Here is a 20,948-nt window from a genome sequence, read left to right as displayed (position 1 = left end):
TGAGAAGTTTTTTAGGATCTAAATAAAATGAAATGACCGAAGATGATATTGAATTTTTCATTCTATCAAAACAAAGTTGTTCATTTTTAATCCACACCCATTCACATTTTTCACCTAACAGGATTCACAAAACCTGGCTTTCTTATCATAAGGTCTGTTGAAAAAGTCCATGTTCATTTCATGAGATAAATATTTTTTTTAATGATTGCTTGAAAATGGTTGTTGATTGAGTGCGTTATGTTGTTAATAATATATCAAATGTATCGTTTCGAAGTTGATAATTGAAACCTGGTTTAGTATAATTTACAGTTCGATTTTCTACAAATTACAACAAATTGTATAAGAATTTTTCTAAATATTAAACATATCTGAAGAAAGGTCGGTTGGGTAACATGCTCATTAAAAAAAAATTGTTTTCTTGCCAACGTTTCTAATTTATTCAAATTCTTTTACAGGTCTCGAAAAGAAGTTTCTTCGTGTTAATATTACTATTTTAAAAATCATTAGACAATATTAACTCGAAGAAACTACTTTTCGAGTCCCGAAGAAAAATTCAAATAGATTCGAAACGTTAGGTAAGAAACAATTGTTTTTTTAAGAAAAAATTGATCCTGTTACCCAACCAACCTTTCTTCACGAAAATTATTGGATCACTTGACTGGTTATCTGATTGAAAATATCATAGATCAGTGCCACTGTCATTGAAGTAATTTCCTGCTGCTCTGAAATATTAAATTCAGCAACGACAATGAAGAAGGTGGTAGAACCACTGAAGTTACCAGTAGCTTATTTCCTAAATACGGAACATTTATCGCAGCTTGAGATTCATTCGAGGAAATAATAATAATAATAATGTATTTATTCACTTTCTTAAGATTGTTTACAGTGAATATACACGTACATATATAAATGAACAGTGAACAAATAAAATACATCTTACGAGGCAAAATGATCTGCCTGTGTGTAAGGAATGAGAATGCTGAATTTGGCATTGAATGAGATTCATGCATTGAATTAAGTACTAAGATATAAATTTAAAATAGCTACATTTGAACAGAATATAAATAAATAAAACCAATCAATATTTTGGAATAAGTACTAGATATAGATGAGAATATAAGTTTAAACTGGACATATTTGAACAGGGTGTGGAGAATTGAAAATGAACTAATTTGTTGAATGGGTACTAAGTATGGATAGAAACATAAATTTGAACTGGACACATTTGAACAGAATATAAATAACCTATGATGTACTGTTTGGAACCTTTGGTGTAGTAATGAATATTACTGAAGATTTTTCTCAACACAAAATCGTTTTTTTCAACACCTCGACACGTGTTTCGATCATCAAGTGATCATCTTCAAGAGGAAGATAAAACTCTTGAAGATGAGCACTTGGTGTAACCAGTAACATTCAGAATATAAATAAATTGAACAATCAATGGATATAGATAAACTGAAAAAATATATCATGTAATCAACTGAAACGAACATTATAAATAACAAAAGAAACAAAAAGCTAAAACCTTGGATAACATTAGGACTGATACAGTCGATTAAAACGAGGGATAGCCTAAAAAAAACATTTCTGCTTAAAAATACTCAAGAAAATGAAAGAAAATATAAGGACTATAGAAATAAACTCAATAACTTAATATAACGAACAAAAAATGATTATTATAAAAATAAACTACAAGAGGTTAATGGCAACTGTAAACAAACTTGGAAAATAATCAAAGATATCACAAACATGGATGCAAATAGAAATAATGTAGAAAGCACAACAATCAATAAAGGAAATGGTGAAACCGTAAGTTGTAATGAAGAAAAAGCTAATCTGTTCAATAACTTTTTTCATAGTGTAGGTGCAAATATGGCAAAAAAAATTGAAAAATGTGACCTACCCAAAAACTTTTTAAATGATACCAAGGTAGCATCCTCCTTATTTTTCGAACCAGTGACAGAAAATGAAATAATATGTCTAATTTCTAAGTTAAAAAACTATAGTGCACCAGGTCCTGACGAAATAACTAGCAAACTGATAAAACATATACATCAATACCTATTGAAACCACTAGTTCATTTGATTAACTTGTGTTACAAAAAGGGTAATGTACCGTCTCAGTGGAAAGTTAGTAGAATAACTCCAGTCTTTAAATCTGGAAGTCAAAGTGAAATATGCAATTACCGACCAATTTCTGTCATCAATAATTTTGCGAAACTATTCGAGCAATCTGTCAAAAATCGAATAATGGATTTCTTTAGTAAACATCAGGTAATAACACAACAACAATTTGGGTTCATAAACAAATCGAATACAGAAAATGCCGTGCTCGACTTCGTAGAACAAACAGTAGGGGCCTTGGACAAGTCTTCGAAATGTCTTGCGGTATTTATGGACTTGGCAAAGGCGTTCGATACTGTGTCACATGAAATCCTACTCCAAAAATTGTGTAATTATGGTATTAGAGGTCATGCTCTGCAACTAATGCAGAATTATTTAAAAGAACGGACTCAAACTGTTAAAATTGGTAACAAGCTCAGTACAACATTACAAATCAATGTTGGTATACCCCAGGGTACAGTACTTGGCCCGATTCTTTTTCTTGTTTACATAAACGCAATTACACAAATTAATGAATTTCACGGTCATATAGTGTGTTATGCTGATGATACGGCCTTGATCTTTACTGGTGAAAGTTGGGATACAGTCATGAAACTGCTGAAATCAATGTGAGAAAAATTCTTCTTTGGCTGAATAATAATCTATTGAGTCTAAATGTGAATAAAACAAAATTTATGGCTTTTTCACTAAATTCAGATGATCAGCCGCATATTAATGAACTGAAATTACACAAAATGACCTGCACAAAAAATTACAATTGTAAATGCCCGATAATAGAAAAAACTGTATCCATTGAATATTTGGGTCTTGTTATTGATCAACATATGAGATGGGACAAACAAATTTCATATGTAATACAAAGGATGAGGCTACTCATGCGTAAATTTTATAGTCTCGGAGATATTCTTTCTAAAAAAAACTCATTATTAATATATCAGTCTTTGGCAGAATCCATTATAAGATATTGCATGACATCATGGGGGGGTACTTTCGACAACCACATTAACAGCTTACAAATAACACAGAACTCAATTTTGAAAATAATTTTGAAAAAAAATAGACGATTTTCAACGGATCATTTATATCAAGAGACTAAATTACTAAACGTAAGATCATTATACAGTTACCTGTGTCTAATATGGATGTTCCCGAAATTTAGTAATTACTCAACACATATAACGGTAAGAACTAGAGCAATCGAGAATTTAAATATCAAAATACCTCTATACAAGAAAAGCCATACACAAAGATTCGTGTTTTATTATGGTCCGAAATTATACAACATACTCCCAGTAGAATTGAAAATTATCAAAGGAATTAATTAATTCAAACAAAAGCTCAAGCAATTCATAATCGAAAACCCTCAAAAATTTGACATATACTAAAAGGAATAAAAAAGAATTTTACACATTGAATAGCAATTCCTATACCATTTGTATATTGTTTTTTTTTTGTTTTTGTTTCCTCAGAGTTTGAAAAAAAAAATGTTTATTTTATTTTTTTCTCTTTCTCACTAATCGTACTACCATGGATTATTATAATATCATCATATTTTTTTTTATTATTGTATAAAATGTACTTACTGAGCTCTTATCTTGGTGAGTAACAGATCACAATACAGGCATTTCAATGTCTAGGTGAAAGTTACTCATTCAAGATAATTGAAATTTATTAATTATGTATGTCATAAAACAAATTGTATATTAACATGGAATAAATAAATTTGATTTGAAATTTGATTGATATAGATTTAAATCATGAGGGTTCCAGACTAAAAACGAATAAATACACAATATATATCCACAATCGTGGAAGTAAATATTTGAATTTATATTTGTCTGTGTATCTTTGCTCGTGGTATATTATTAACAAATTATTTAATTTTTGTCTTGAATTTTTTGAGATTTGATTCGCATCTGTAAAATACTTAATAATATTAAAAACGAATTCAAACGATTTCGCCTTTAATGACTTTTTTTGACAGTTCTTATTTTTTCTCCTCTGTCTAATTCTCAAACAACCTATGATATTTATCTAACAACTTATACATAGTGATGAACAATTAACTGATATAAAAAAATACAAATAAAATAAGTAACATTCTCCCCCCCCCCAAGCAGACTTTGCAAGGTGAGTATATCAACTCTTGACTGGAAGAATACACACTTTGGTGACAGGTCTCACATATGTTCCATGCTTATTCCTAATTCGAACAATTCTGATGACTCCGTCTTTACCGGGAAACGTTTCTTCTATTTTTCCTATGATCCACTGATTCCTAGGTGCCTTCTCGTCCACAATCAAAACTATGTCGCCAATTCTAATAGGATTAGTTTTGTCATGCCATTTTCGTCTCTGAAGAAGTGTTGGTCTATATTCAATTACCCATCGTTTCCAGTACGTATCTGCCAATACTTGTGCAATTCTCCATTGCTTTCTGCTAGAAAGCTCTACATTGCCGAATGATCTGACATCACCTGGTCGCAGTAGCAGAAAATGGTTCGGAGTGATAGCTTCTGGCTCGTTTGGATCGACTGATATGTGTGTCAAGGGCCTTGAATTAATAATATATTCAATTTCACTCATCAAGGTTACCAAAACCTCTTCTTTTGGATTGATGGACTTCAAACTGATCTTCAGAGCTGTTTTAATAGATCTTATCATCCTTTCCCAGATTCCACCCATGTGTGGAGCTCCGGGAGGGTTAAATTTCCAAATTATATTTTTAGATGCGACTTCTTCTGGAATCTTTTTCTGGTCTAAGGTTTGGAACCATTTCTTAAGTTCACGTTCTGTTCCGACAAAATTGGTCCCGTTATCTGTTATTATCTCCTTTGGTTGACCTCTTCTACACATAAAACGTCGGATAGCAAGTATAGCAGAACTTGTGTCCAAATATGCCGCGAGTTCAATATGGACTATTGCAACAGTCATGGGACCAAAAAAGTCAATTCCAACGTATGAAAACGGGAAAGAAAATGCTCCTAACCGCTCGGGAGGCAACAAACCCATTTCTGGAAAAAGAGGTTTACAATTTCGATTTCTACATTCTTGGCAATTTCTGAAGCTCTTCTTTACCGCTACTCGTATATTCATAATCCAATATTTGGAACGAAGATTGTTGACCACTGTCTCCAAACCTATGTGTTTAGATTCTTGATGATACTTATGTATGAGGAGCTCTGTGAATTTGTGCTTTGGATCTAACAGAATAGGGTTTCGCGATTCAAATGGTATATCCAACTCTTTCGTATCTGGAATCCTACCGCCCAGACGTAATATAAAATATTCGTCCAAGAAGGCAGATAATTTATATAAGCGACTAGACTTTGGTAGAAATAGCTTTCTTTTCAAAATGGAAATTTCTTCTCCAAACGTTTCTTCCTGACACTTTCTGATCCATAACTTCATGGAATCTTCGATTTCATCTGCACTCAAAATTAAGTCGGTCGGCCTAGACAGTTTTGTAATCTTGACCACTTTTTTGAAATGTAGAATCCAAGCAGTTGATCGAATGAGTCGATTAAATTTCGAGAATCTGCATATATTGAGGAAGTCCATCGGAAGAACTAGACTATCATTAACATCTAAGAGTAGTATCAGATTGTCTTCATTGGAGCAATGTGGTTCTTCCGGCCAATCAGTTTCAGGCAATTTTAGAAAATGTGGTCCAGAAAACCACTCACCTCCTGGCAACAAATCGATATCTTTCCTTTCTTTCGTCGCTCGATCTGCAACATTCAATTCAGATGGTAACCAATGCCATTGCGACAAATCAGAGTCTTCGTGAATTTCTCCAAGTCGACAAGCTACGAAAATCGGGAATCTTCTTGATTCAGACCTGATTTGATGAATAACAACCATTGAGTCAGTCCAGAAGTGAACTTTATCAATTTCATATTCCAGTTCCTTCTTTATAGATTTTACCATTCTACATGCAAGCACTGCTCCTTGTAATTCCAATTTTGGGATGGTTTGTTGATTCATTGGAGCAACTTTGAATTTTACTGCTAGAAATGAAATGTGGACTTCGTCATTTTCAACCATCCCCAAAAAGGCGACTGCTGCATATGCCTTATCACTTGCATCGGAAAATAAATGCAAATCAACTTTGTTGATCAACGTAGAATTAGGAAAGTAATATCTATTGATAGTGACAGGAGTATAATGTTTCAATTGAGTCAACCATTTCAGCCAGGTGTAGAAAAGTTCTTCTGTTATAGCTTGATCCCAATCAATATGACTTCTCCATATATTCTGAATCAGAATTCTAGCATTTATCATGAGAGGAGCAAGAAAACCAAGCGGGTCAAATACTGACATAACCGTGCGCAGTACTTCCCTTTTTGTTGGTACTTTCTCTCCATGGCAGATTTCATCAGGGATTTTTTCAGGTTCAATATAAATACAAAATCGTCAGTCGTAGGAGACCAGGATATGCCCAGAAATCTTTCTAACATTTTTGAGTCCAGTTTCACATCTACTTGAGAATTAGCATGGAAGTTCTCTGGAATCGACTGCATTACTTCATTTGAATTCCTTATCCACTTCACCATATCAAAATTTGCCTCTTTATGAACAACAATAACATTTCGAATTCTATCGATAGCTTCATCTATCGTATGGCAAGAGTCCAAGTAATCGTCGACGTAATGTTGTTTCTCCATTGCACGGACAATCCCTGGATATTTATCTTCAAACGACGCTGCATTTTTGTTTTTTACAAACTGTGCTGCAGACGGGGGCGATATTGCACCAAAAATCATCGTCTTCATTTCGTAAACATCTGGACTTTGGTTTCTCTCCATACCTCGCCATAAAAATAATTGTGCTTCCTCGATAATTGAAACTCTATGAAACATATCTCTGATATCACCTCCAAAAGCAATTCTTCCTTGTCTGAATCGCCACAACACAGATATCAAAGATGGAACGTAGTCAGGACCTTGGCAAAGGAAATCGTTAAGACTCACACCTTGAGATTTTGCCGCAGCGTCAAAAACCAGGCGAATCTTTCCAGGTTTGTTGATATTCGCAACCCCAAAGTGTGGAAGATACCAGTTGTTTTTATTATTCTGAACTTCAGATGGATGTAACTTCCTGGCGTATCCTGTTTGAAGATACTCAGTAATCTTTGCAGTATACTCTTCAGCAAATTTGGCATCCTTGTCCATTTTTCGTTCCATACAATACAGACGATTCAGGGCATTAGTTTTACTGGGCGGTATAGTAAGGTTGTCACGTTTCCATAAGTGCCCTATTTCATAATGATTACCGACTTTCTTCAGAGCATTTCTTATTGATGCCAATAGATCACGGTCTAAATGAGGATATCTTCCGTTCAAGTTATCAACATCTATTTCTTGAGATGGAAGTCGCAAATTCTGCACGGTTCTGACTTGTTTCAGCGTGAAGAATTTTTGTAGGTTTCTAGAAGCAGCAATATCTAAAGAAACCATTCGTGAATGATCTTCGTGGTGAGTTATTTCATTAGTCCATTGGAAACAGAGTGGAACAACCGGTCCTGGAAGTCGTAATCTGCGAGCTAAGTCTTCATCAATCATGGTACAGGTTGATCCTTCATCAAAGAGTGCGTAAGTCGGAATATCTCCAGCTGGTCCTCTAAGAATCACAGGTGCGATTCGTAGTAGTACAGTTTTTGTTTCATTTCCTGAAGATTTACTATGAAAACTAGCACATAAATTGGCCTGACTCACAAGATTGGTTGGACTTTGCGATTCATTTTGTGGTTGTTGATTATTTACAATATTATTTAGGCTCTGCAGTTCATTTTGTGATTGTTCATTGCGTGAAATATGAAGTAGAGAATGATGTCTACAACCATCCTTACCACACCTCGATTTCAAAAAACATTTATTCGACATATGCCCAAATTTGAGGCAGAGGAAACATAATTTGAAGTTGAGAACATTCTTTCGTCTTTCATTCACTGATAACTCAGAGAATTTCGTACATTTTGATAATACGTGGTCAAGATTTTTACAAAAAATGCACTCACTAGTTTTATTCTCCGAAAAACTATCTCTTTTTGAAATCATGACAGTTTCCCTTCTGATAGAATTTTTAGATAGACTATTTCTTTGAAAAGGATTACTAAAAGCGGCCATCGAGTTAAGCTCTTCTTCAAACCATTCAGAAAAATCTTCTAATGATGTTTGTATTCCTTTCAAATCACGTTGTTGATGCTTGAATTTTCCCCATGAAAACTTTTGCATAGTAGGAAGCTTTTCTATCAAATTTGTTAACAGATCTGGATTGTAGAGATAAAGATGAGAATTGACGTTTTTCATTGTAGTTACCATGTTATTTACAACATTAGAAAAATAAATCCATGACTCCCACTTGTCTTCTTTAATGTTACCAGCTTTTTTCGCCTTTTCTATCAGCGACAAAATTATCCACTCCGGTCTACCAAAATTCATTTCTAACATCTTGATAATTTTGGAGACGTTTCTCGGGGAAATGAGAAGAGCTTTGACAGTTTCTCTTGCTTTGCCCTTCAATGCCCGGTTCAAACGGATCAAATTGTCTTCATCAGATAACTCAAGCTGATCTATAGATCTTCTAAACTCATTGATGAAAATAGGCCAATCAGACAAATCGCCAGAAAATTCCGTGAGATTCTTCAATGTTTGTTGTAAAAGAACTTTATTCGTGGCATTCGCATTTTGTGCATATTGTTTGACAATATCTAAAAGCACCTGGTTATTCTCTCCACCCCCAACAAAACTTGGAACATTGACATTAGGGGAAGATAAAATATTAAACGATTCTGGTTGATTGTGATCCTTGTGAATACACTGTCTTGACTCTGTTACCCAATTATCGATAACATTTGGATTTGCATGAAAATGTTCGGAATAAGTTGGAAATTCCTCTTTTTCGTTCACCGAACTATTGGTTTCACTTTTATCGGCAATTTTTCTTCGTATTTCAGCTTCTTTTCGTAAAAACTGACGTTCTAGCTCTAAGGCTTTTAGCTTTTCCTTAGATTCTTCTTTAGTAAGTTCCCTCTCTCTTCTTATCAGCTCCATTTCCATATGTAGTCGATTTATACTCGAATTGTGAGAAGGAACGGAATTTTCTTTCAAAATTTTCACAGAACCAACACTGTTTATCCCTGGTGGAGCAGAAAATGAGCTCTTGCGAAGTTCACTTGTAGGAAATTTCCCCTGGCGAGAATCTTTACTAGATGTGACTTTTCTTGCAGAATTTGTGTGGTTACTTGGAACTGGTTGAATTTTACCCGTAATCACACTTGAATCAAATACTACATTTGACATATCTATAAATCTCGAAGGTGGAACTCCTTTGTTGGGCCTCTCACTCCGTCGGACATTTTTGACATGTGATGGTTCATTTGCTTCATTGTATTGTTCCATAGCGGTTCAATAATTACTCGAAGGACCAGTGTAAAATACTTAATCAAATTAAAAACGAATTCAAACAATTTCGCCTTTAATGACTTTTTTTGACAGTTCTTATTTTTTCTCCTCTGTCTAATTCTCAAACAACCTATGATATTTATCTAACAACTTATACATAGTGATGAACAATTAACTGATATAAAAAAATACAAATAAAATAAGTAACAGCATCTCAAATTTACAGGTAGAATTTCTGCCCAACTGTTTTGAGCATTAATGGTATGACGATACTATGATTCCGACGTATAGCATATTTATGGTGATAGGTAGTTAATTCTGTTTTGTTTTTATGCTGTAGGTACTGCAGTGATATTCATAAAAACAGCTGTATGGAATCAAATATTCCAGATTCTGAATGGAGTAGATCGCTAGGGTAGTCGTAATCTTTCCATAGGATACATCTAATAAATGTTTCTGCATAACCTCAAGAGAATGTAGATGAGTTTTCGACACTCCATCCCAACCAATTATACCGTATCTCAGATGGGGCTCTAGTAAACTCTTATATAACATAATTTTTTATTTTTGATTGAGTATGTTTGCTATCCGTTTGAATTTGTAAAGTATGCAACGTAATTATTCAACTATGTTCTTTATGTGCTGGTTCCATCTGAGATTGCTGTCTACAATTATTCCAAGATTTTTTTTGTGTGTTTGATGACTTCTGTATTAGAGATTTTGATGTCATATTCTGGTGGAGAGTTGTCATAATTACTGAATGGTACGTAATAGTTTTTCTCAAAGTTAATAGATAAGAGCCTGTGGTCGAACCACAATTTGATTTGAGGAAGATCATGTTCTAATTTCTGTTTCAAACTAAACCAGTTTTCGTCTTCGCAAAACAACACAGTATCATCGGCGAAACTTAGAATGTTGGAGTTGATGTCTTGTAGAAAAAGGTTATTCAAGTAACTATTGAAAAGGATTGGTCCTTCCCTTGGGGCACACCACATGTAATAATTTCCTCTCCACATATATGATTGCCCACTTCCACCCTTCGCTCTCTGTTGTAAAGATAACTTTTGAAAAGACTATTCGCTATACCTCTAATTCACATATCGTCCAGAAGATTCAGTAAGATAGAGTGGTCGACGGTGTCGAAAGCTTTCCTATGGTCTATGGAAACAGCAAAAGAGGGTTTTGATTTATCCAAACATGAATAAATTTGCTGGGTTAGGTTTTTTGCTGGGTCTTGGGTGGACATATTCTCCCTGAAGCCGTGTTGTGATTCTGACAACAACTGGTGTTTTTCAAAAAATATATTCAATCTCTTTTGAATAACCTACTCGAGAACTTTAGCAAGACTAGTTATGAGTGAGATTAGTCTATAGTTTGCTACATTGGTTTTTTCTCCACTTTTATATAAAAGCGTTATAATAGCCATTTTGAGAGCTGAGGGAAAACATCCTTGCTCCAATGACATATTCACTAGATATGTTACTGGTTTCAATATATAATCAGACATCAGTTTCAGATATTCTGCTTTGATATCATCATAGCCAGGAGACCTTTGATTTTTGAGTTGTGATATGATATATTTTATCTCGTTTTCAGCAGAAAAATGGAGTGGTTATATATACCCTTCCTTTCGGAATAATCTGGATTTATATTACATTTATATTATATATTTGATATTTCAACCGGGTCCTTGACGAGTTCGTTATTTTTTGTTTTTATCAAGTTAATAGGTGTAGGATCTTGGTGAGTTATTATTTCATTAACAGTTTGCCACATTTTTTTGAATCATTACCCCCATTTTCAATACAATTCCTATGGTATTCATTTTTTATTTCCCTATTAAGCTTATCTGATATTTTCTTATGAGCCTGATATTCTTCACGTAAAACGATATCAAGTTTTCGATACATGCTATTTTTTTGTTTGCAGAATTGATCAAGCATGCAGTTATCCATGGTAGTAGAACATAAATAGAAATATTGGACACAATACAACTTTTCTTCCACTATTGTAACATAAGGTTACGAAAAATAAGCACATATTACATACAATAGATCATAAACATCATACAAGAAGTGGAGAACACAAATTAAAAGTACAATTTATGAATGAGAGTATTGAGCAGAAAAGTGACAGATTTCAGTGCTTGACACTATATATCAATCTACCGGATATAATGAAAAATATCAAAAACATATATGCATTCAAAAAACAACTGAAAAGATATATTATCTCTATACCCCGTACTGAGATACATACTCTGTTTTATACATAAATGCACTTGCATTCTTTTCGTTTTATAAAAATGCGAAAAAAATAGATTGTGCAACTTCCCATGCATGCATGAGATATGTGTACATGTATGTATATGTGTAAATGTGTTTGAGTATGTATGTATGTGTATATGTGTGTGTATATGTATGTGTATATGTGTGTGTATATGTGTGTGTATATGTATGTGTATATAAAGTTATTACTATACTTACTATTATTTATTAGGAAATCATTAAAATTGACTTTATTATTGCATTTTTTAAAATTATTATTATAATTATTCAAATTATATATTATAGCTATGTCTGTCACAAGCAAGTGATGCCTTCGTGACGTATTATTTCTTATCTTTTCAGTCACCTGAATCTTCATTTATATGTTATTGAAGTAAACGTTTTTTTTTTCAATTGGTATTGATCTGAAAATGGACTTATTTCTTTAGACAGAAATGTCGCGAATTGGTAAAAATGTATTTGTGTTAAAAATCAATATCGTTTTTGAAAACCTGAGCACTGAATTATTTATCTCTGTATGACCTATGACTTTGAACTTGCATGGTGGGTCACAGCATGCGTTTTGTTTTGCCAAAGAATGGGTACAAGCTTATGTATTTCGCTTTCTTGCCGATTAGCAGCAATGTTTCAAGTATTTCATTCGATTTTTTCTCGAATATCAAGTTTTTACTGCTACTTCCACGCACAAATAGAGTTCCAAAAGAGATTTCAATAACAGTGGAAAATACAGTAGTGGAATTGATCATAACTTTACCTTTTTTTTTCAAGAATATAGGTTGGTGGAAAATTATTATAAGTGATAAATTTCGTAATTGTTATGATTCGATATATTCCATTATTGTGTTTTGAGATAACCAATCACTTGATGTATTTGTACTTCGAACTGTATACTGGAAACAGATTGAGAACTAATAATAAAATACTCACATCGTTTTCGCCCCAACCTGCTAATGAAGCTGTTTTGTTGGCTGGTGTGCTTTCGTGTGGTTTGGGTAGCTTCACGGGCTGAGCAGTCTCTCCGAATGAAATTGGTTCGGTGAGCTGTGAATATACAGATATTACCTAATTTAGTTGATATTTCTTATGCAATCCTGTTATATATTCGAAAACCTAGGTTGTTAAACAATATTATATCATTTTACAATTTACTTTTCAATCAAATGAATTAAAATTTTGTGAAAGTTCAAGCGTAGACACTCAAGTTGCAAAGGATAATTGGTATATAATATTCGAGAGAACAGAAGGAAAGTAAACCTGGCTAACATGTTCAAAATCTGTGATATTCGAGAAAATTCAAATATCTCCATCATTTTATATAGTTATGGAAATAGCCTAGCCCAAACTTTCCTAAACCAATCAAATACTATTGTTAGTTTGACAACTTCTTGAAGAATTATTACTAATAATAATCAACTGGTACAATATTTCTTACCTTGATTATTGCTATGTCGTATGTATAGGGTGGTTCGATGATGAAGTCTGCATGATGTATCAATCTGGTGATCTGCATTTTATTACCTGAGGTAACATTTGTGTTTCCATATAAGATAAAATAATCCCCAGGTGTTTGCCTGTAATTCAAAATGATCAATTCATTTTCATCGGTCTTTCAGCTGAAATGACGATCACGTTGATAAGTGCATGCTATTAATGATATATGCAATTTTTTCGGTTGGTTGGCCATTGTCTGACGTTTCATCTTCAATTACGGTGGAGATTATCAAAGGCGATGAGGCACTATCTGCTGACATGACAACTAAATTACTCCTTTCATTGTCTCATCACCATTGATAATGCCGACCACAGTCATAGACGGAATTCAGTCATAACCAGCAGACTACGACAAACATACTCTGAAATGGTTTGACACAAGTATCTACTGCGGTGAAACTTCACACTCTTTGTGTACATGAAATTATTGAAACTGAAATTTCAGTCATCATTTAGATATGACCGAAATATTTTACTCGCGAGAAGTATATTTGTTCTTGTTTATCGAAAAAGTAATAAGAGTATAAGCTGTCAGACGGCTCAAAAACCAAAGAAGACTCGGAGTGTGGAGTGTACTCCAGATCGCTGAGCCTAAGAATTAAGTGGAGAATGGGAGAAATACCAGTGTTTTCCAAACAGAACTGGCTGGTATCTCAATCGCCACAAAAAAATTAACTAAGAAAGGAATTTCTGGCAAAAACATAACAATCTGCACTAACAGCAGACAAGCCCTATTAGCGTTGAACAGACAACGTATAACCTCAGGGCTAGTACTAGAGCGTCACCAAGATTTAGCCAAAGCCTCGGTAGATAATAACAGTATCATAAGTGGGTTAAAGGTAATCGCATTGCCGACTCTTTAGCCAAGGAAGCGGCTGGACTAAGAATTTCAAGACCCAGTAGCACCTACGGCCTGATAACTTCGACAATTGCGGAACTAGTTAAATGTTACACCCATGCTCAATCCTTAAAGAGATGGAACGAAACCAAAGGATGTTATCTTGCCAGGATCACCGTGGGTGAACCCTGGGAATCTGTCGTCGAAGAAATATCTGGGAATGACTAGGAAAAATCTACGCCTAATAGTAGGATTTCTGACTGGCCACTGTCAACTAAGGAAATACCTCCATAATATGGGGCTGGTGGACACACCTCTATGCAGGATGTGTGAACAGGAAATGAGACTATATGGCATGTCCTGTGCGAGTGCCCGGAGTTATCGTCAATAAGAGAGTGTGTGTTCGGCGTGTCTTGGCCTACACCTTCCGATATAAAGGAGATAACTCCCAGTGACCTGTCCACCTTCCTGGAAAGGACAGGATGGACGATGACCTAGGAGGACAACTCCTCCTCCAGTTCAGAGATATAGTTCATTATATCAAATTCATTGTATATCAGTTTAATTAAAAAGTTTATTGAAATGAATGTTTTGCCTCAATCGAAAACAAAAAATTCATGGAATATATACCGTTTTTGAAGGAATAGGTAAGATTCCTGGATTATGTTCGATGTGAGTCATCCTCCACAAACTCGAATCTGGCAATATATTTTTTCTGATTTTCTTGAATATAATGGTAACAATTATCTTCTCATAGTGGATTCCTATTCCAATTGGATAGAAGTACCAAAAACTAAGTCTAAATCAGCTGACGATGTTATCAACTTTTGCAAGAAACTCTTTTCTAGATATGGCTTTCCTGATATATTTTATTCAGATAACGTTCCATTGAACTCGTTGAAGTTAAAAAGATTCGCTAAAAAATGTTCCTTCGAACTAATTTTCAGCAGTCCTTACCGCCATCAATCAAACGGTCTTGCAGAGAGATATGTTGGTATTGTTAAGGACATGGTAAAAAAACTGAAAGACGAAAATAATTTACCATTCTCCATACTAGAATATCACAACACTCCTTTACCTCAAAATAATTATTCCCCTGCCCAAATATTTCTACACAGAATTTTGAAAACAAAAATTCCTACATCAGAAGAAGATCTCAAGCCTTCCATTATAGATATCAATTTATATCAAAATAAATTAGAAAACAAATATACTCAACAAAAACATTACTATGATAAGACTGCTTAAGATGTATCTGCATTGAAATTAGGAGATAATGTTCAGAATGATAAAACTTGGAAGAAACTTCAAGTGAAAGATATAATTAATCCATGATCTTACAATGTAAGATGTTTAGAAGGAACAGAAAATATTCGAATAACACTCAGTTCACTAGTTCTTTTGATAAGTTGCCTTTGATATATGATTATGAATTTGATAATGACACTCGTTATTCTCTTCCTTGTAATTTAGACTGTCTGCATCCATCAAATATTGATCTTCATTATGATAACATTACATCTGAAACCAATTGCAATGAATTTGACGAATCATTTGGAAATTAATTTGTACTATTGAGATCAAATAAAAAGAGAAATCGTAGAAAACCTACATATTTAAAAGAGTATGTCACTGATTTGGATTCAGATGATGATTGATTTGTTGATATTGAAATTTTCGTTTTGTTTCGTGATTATTATTATTATTCTTATTATTTTTAAATTTGTTGGAATAAAAGGGAAAACGTGTTATATGTATGTTCATTACTCTGTATTAGAGATAGTGAGCTAGGATGGTTGTCATGACGACAGATACCAATAATAGATGTACAACTAGAAGGTACAAAAAAACTGTTAGGTAATACAAAAAGTTAATGAAATTTGTTCCCGTTTGTTGATGTTCAAATGGCTTATAATTTTGACAAAGTCCTTCACCTATCCCTATCTGTTTTGGAGATAAAGAATAATAATAAAGACAAAAAATATAATAATAAATGATAGCCCTACTTGAACTTGAGAACATCAGTACTCTCAATTAGTGAAATTAAAAAAAAATGATAGTTCATGGTCAAAACTTCATTTTTTCAAATAAAACCCCCCATATTTCACTCAATGAATTGAAAGATGATGGGAAATGCTCCAAGATGATATATAATGGCTCAGTACCTAAATCATGAAGTGTCCTTAATGACAAGTCACTTCTTCTGGAAACATAATTTTTTACGACTTTGGTTTTAGGTAGCAGTGGGATTATCAAGCTTATAACAGTTTGGTTATTTTTATAAGTAATTTACAAATGTTTATCGAAGGTGATTTAAAATATCTTTCGAAATGAATGCAAATATCGATTGTTCAAACGAAGTTCTCATGAAATTATTTGTTATACACGGACAGTGTGATCAAATCATTGCCAGAACTTGCAGTAAATTCAACCAAATGTATCCTGAATTGACACCAATAAACGAGAGAAAGTTTGTAAGATTACAAAATAATTTTCTTAACTACGGCTCAAAGTTAAAAGCGCCTTCAACATTACCAAAACCTGTTACTTCAAATGAGGACAATACTGTTAACGTTTTAGCATATTTTTATGCATATCCAAAAGCTTCCATTCGCAGTGCAGACAAATATTTGAGTATATCACATGCTTCAGTACAACGATTTTGAAAAATCACGAAATGCATCTGTTTAAATTTGCCAATGTTCAAGTTCTCAAAGCAAATGCATTAGAACGTAGAATGGTTTTTTGCGAATCTCTTTCAATATGTCCTACCTACAGAATTAAAAGAAACGAACACTTTTGGGCTGATCGTAATCGCCATGTGACAAAACAAATGGGTTTGAAGAAAAAATTCACCTGAATGTTTTCTGTATTTTGAAGAACAATAAAATTAGCTTATTTATTTATGAAGACTTGCTAAATGCAGAGAGATAGCTCCAAATATTAGGTAAGATTGATATCGATTTTCTCGAAAATTTGCGTTCAGATGAATATAGGAATTTGTGGTTTCAACTGGATGGGGCGCCAGCTCATTTCACCCTGAAAGTTTTCAGGAAAATTTACGAGATTTGAATCCCCATAAAATTGAGGAAGCAACCATAAGTCGCGTACAAAAGAACATTTTGAAATATTTAGAATATAATGGACAACATTAACAGCATTTATTGAAAAAATGTGATAATTTGTTTAATATTTTGTTACTTTTAATCATCCTCATTATGTTATTTTCTGTACTTTCACATGTTATAGCCCAGGGTAGGCTGGTCCACGGTGGCATATTTCGCAAAGGCTTTTGGGGAGTTTTAGTTCCCCTCGCCCTACTCATTTCTGCCACTGACCAGGAGTCCGGCGATCCAGTCCGGGATCTGGCTTCCCGGACAGGGTCCCTATTCTCCTCGACGTTCCCCTATCCGCCACCTGAGGACGCGCACGATAGGTAGCCCAACCCACGGCACCTCAAATGTATGTCACATAGTACTTTCTATGTCACATAGTACTTTTTCTCATTTACTCGTATCGTTTATCTTTTCCGACGAGTCACCGTAACATTTGTAGCTGTGTCTGATACAATTTATAATAAACAAGAAGCAGTATCGAACCAAGGACCGTTACTTGAGATTTTCCCATTGTAATTTTTTCAGGAGTGCCTTGATGATTGTCGGTTTCAGTATCCTCTGATTCATACAAACCTACAGTAAAGTGGTCGTATATCATATCGATCTGAATTATCAAATCTCCTGAATAGTTCCTGGAGATCATAATGTGAGCATTATCATTAAGTAGTCGTAAAACAAAATTTTTGGGATTGTTTCATTCGTCGCAAAACATAGTTCACGCCACTGTCTACTCATCTGCGGTGTTTGTTAATTTTTTTCAAATATGCTGCAGCACTTGCTTTTAGCGTAACTCGTAAATGTTGAATGTTAGTCAGAAATTTGTTGAAAATCCTTGAAGAAAACTACAAAAAATTTAAGAAATTAGCTGGAAAAAAAACTATTATATCAAGCAAAAAAACTGAAAACACAATTAAATAAAATACAAGCAACAATCGAAAAATCAAAAAACTCAACTGATAAAAATTAAAAATTATCAACAAGAAATGAAAATTAAAAATTGAAAGATTCCAAAACAAGTTACTACACGACGTTTCGATTGTTAGTATTCACAGTCGTCTCCGAGTGATAACTGTGATATAACAGCTAATCTTTTTAATTTTTCATAGATTCTTTCAGGGATTTCAAATTAATGTATATCATATTGGACAATGGAAGTCCAAACCAATGAAATACACCACGAAACATTGTCAACCACATTTACAGTTCTACGGCAGAGGTTCCAAATGATTTTGGAAACTGGAATCGGTAGAAAACATACAGTGAAAATTTACTCCGAATATGAAGTACACAGTTTTCAAAACTAGTTGAATCGAAGATATTCATGTGAATAGTTTTAGACGAAATGATCTTTTCACTTATATAACAGTAATTTTTTCAAGTGGATTTTTTAATTTTTGGAAAAGAAACTTTCTTTTTCAAAAATCAATCTCTTCTAAAAATATACCAATTCAATTCAAACAAAACCTATGGCTGGGATTTATTCAAATAAGCGAATGAATGTTATTTACGTACTGTCATCGATGACATGAATGAATTCAACCCATTCTGAAACAAAAAAGTTGTAATTATGAACGAATTGGGTGTTTTTTTTCTTCTTATATTGTTATCCGTATGTATTTGCTACTGAAGAGCCGATAAGGCGAATGCCTTACGGCAAAACATCGGATGTCTAGCAATGAGGATGACAGTGTTCCATGTGAATGTAATTTTACTCCTTTCATTGATTAAATTGTGTAGAAATCCTGTGAATGAATGATATCTGAATCCATTACAGATGTTTGGAATAGAAACGGAATAGAGGAAAGTGTTTTTCGTATAATTCAGCGTTCATATAACAGTATTTGTTCTAAAAGTAATTTTCTTTCGTGTAATCCAATGTTTATGATGAAAATATCTGTTTCGAAAGGACCTTTTCCCAGTTAGTGTCTGAAATTTATTCCTTTGCATGATTTACAGATCTTTGTATAGAGTTAATTTTTTGAAATTGATTGCTTCCTTCCTTTCTTTGGAAGATTCCCACATTTTTTGTATCAAGATGTAGGAGTAGAAGGCCAAAAACTTTCTTCCCCAGGTAATAATCTCTCCTTAACATATACCATTCCAATTTTTTAATTATTGTGCTACATGAATTGAGTACAGATGGATATGCCAGCAGGTTTGTACATCACTTACGATTCAATAACACAATGTGCTGCGGTAAGAATGGTGTATTCATCCAAAATAGACCCGTCACACCAATAGTCATGATTATAATGCAAGCTCACCTGGAAGAGATATGGAATATATCAGTTTTAACCAATCAAAAAAGTTAATATCGAAACGAAAATGAAATCTGTCATTTATTGATAATTCATTTCATTCATCATACTTCATCTTGGACTTTTTGATTCATTACCAGTATTGCAATAGAGGTAAAATGAAATCTTACGTGCAGAAATGCAATACTCTCCTCGACGCACGTTTCACCAACTAAATTGATATATTCAGGATATCGAAGAAACTATTTTCTTCTTCTCTTGAAGACGCCAAGTTGGTTGATGAAACCCGCATCGAGAAAAGTATTGCATTTCTGGTGATTGGATTTATTTTACACCATAGGTTTCACTTTTACGTTTTATTCTAATAACAACGATGTATATGATATCTAGTCAGCTCAACGCCACTAACAAGAGGTAACAACAGTGAAAAACTCTCTCCGTGGCAGGTATCAGCCCAAACTTCGACAGATCTGGTCATCGGAACTGTTGGGGAAGAACAAAGTTGCTGCAACAAATATGCTTGCCGTTCCAATCTTACTCTACTCGTTTGGAGTAGTGAAGTGGACTCGGGAGAAGCTGTATCAACTCGACGTAAAGCCCGAAAAATTATGCATCTATATAGGAGTTTGCATCCCAAATCGTCCGTTCCACGGTTGTACTTCCCCCGACAACAGGAAGGCCGTGGACTTTTGAGTTTAGAGTGTCTAAATGACAGAATGGTACTGGATACAGCCTGTAAAGTCGTCAGGAGTTCGGATTCCCTTCTCTGCATGGTCCGTGACCATGAGAGAGCAGGAATTTGGAGCATTTCTCTTTAGGGCAGCTGCCCGAGCAGCTGATGAACTCGGTGTAGTTTTCAACACTGATATAATATAATTCGGCCTATATTCATCGACATAACGCGGCCCTGAGAGTGCTATATTACCACCTACGGTACTCTTACGCTAGTTGCACACACACCGATTTTGGACGGCCGACTTTGTACCGGTCGTCCAAATTCCAATAGTGAACCACATGTGGGAACGGGACCTTGCACACACGCCGACCGGTGATCGTCGCCGGTAAAATACCGGTGAGCAGCCGTCCACTGCCACAGTATCGCCGGCAGTACCGGGAAGTAGTGGCGTACATGACTGAATACACTCTTGCATACTCACCGGTTTTTTAGCGACCATTCCAGTCTCGAATGCTCGGTGAAATTGTAGTTACTACGCATTATTTCGTTTTGGTAGTGCGTGCTAATTACGACAACAAAACAACTGATTGTTTGACCGATAAAAATTCGGTGAGTGTGCAAGCACCCGCTACCAATAAAATATCGGCCGATTTTATACTGGCCGTCCAAAATCGGTGTGTGTGCAACTAGCGTTACGGTATTGACGAGACACCGGTGTTGCCCTACGCTCCGGGGGATATTGAATCCG

The 20,948-nt window shown here is 34.4% G+C and overlaps 1 protein-coding gene across 1 annotated transcript in view; it reads right to left on the bottom strand.

Annotated features, from left to right (window-relative positions):
- LOC111512922 (trypsin II-P29) overlaps positions 1-19,557 on the bottom strand; it is a 29,824-nt gene extending 10,267 nt beyond the window's left edge. The window contains exons 1-3 of the mRNA XM_074185121.1: positions 19,439-19,557; positions 13,254-13,392; positions 12,749-12,862 (exon numbers count right to left, since the gene is read on the bottom strand). Coding sequence (XP_074041222.1) covers positions 12,749-12,862; positions 13,254-13,331 — 192 coding nt within the window. The 5' untranslated portion in view covers positions 13,332-13,392; positions 19,439-19,557. The remainder of the gene's footprint in view (positions 1-12,748; positions 12,863-13,253; positions 13,393-19,438) is intronic.
- Positions 19,558-20,948: the final 1,391 nt, after the last annotated feature.

This window comes from Leptinotarsa decemlineata, unplaced genomic scaffold (assembly GCF_025532065.1).
Source record: "Leptinotarsa decemlineata unplaced genomic scaffold, Ldec_3_MD MMD2_P_RNA_scaffold_2, whole genome shotgun sequence".
Lineage (NCBI taxonomy): Eukaryota > Metazoa > Arthropoda > Insecta > Coleoptera > Chrysomelidae > Leptinotarsa > Leptinotarsa decemlineata.
The sequence above is the reverse complement of the archived record's forward strand: the minus strand, read 5'-3'. Positions and strand labels throughout refer to the sequence as shown.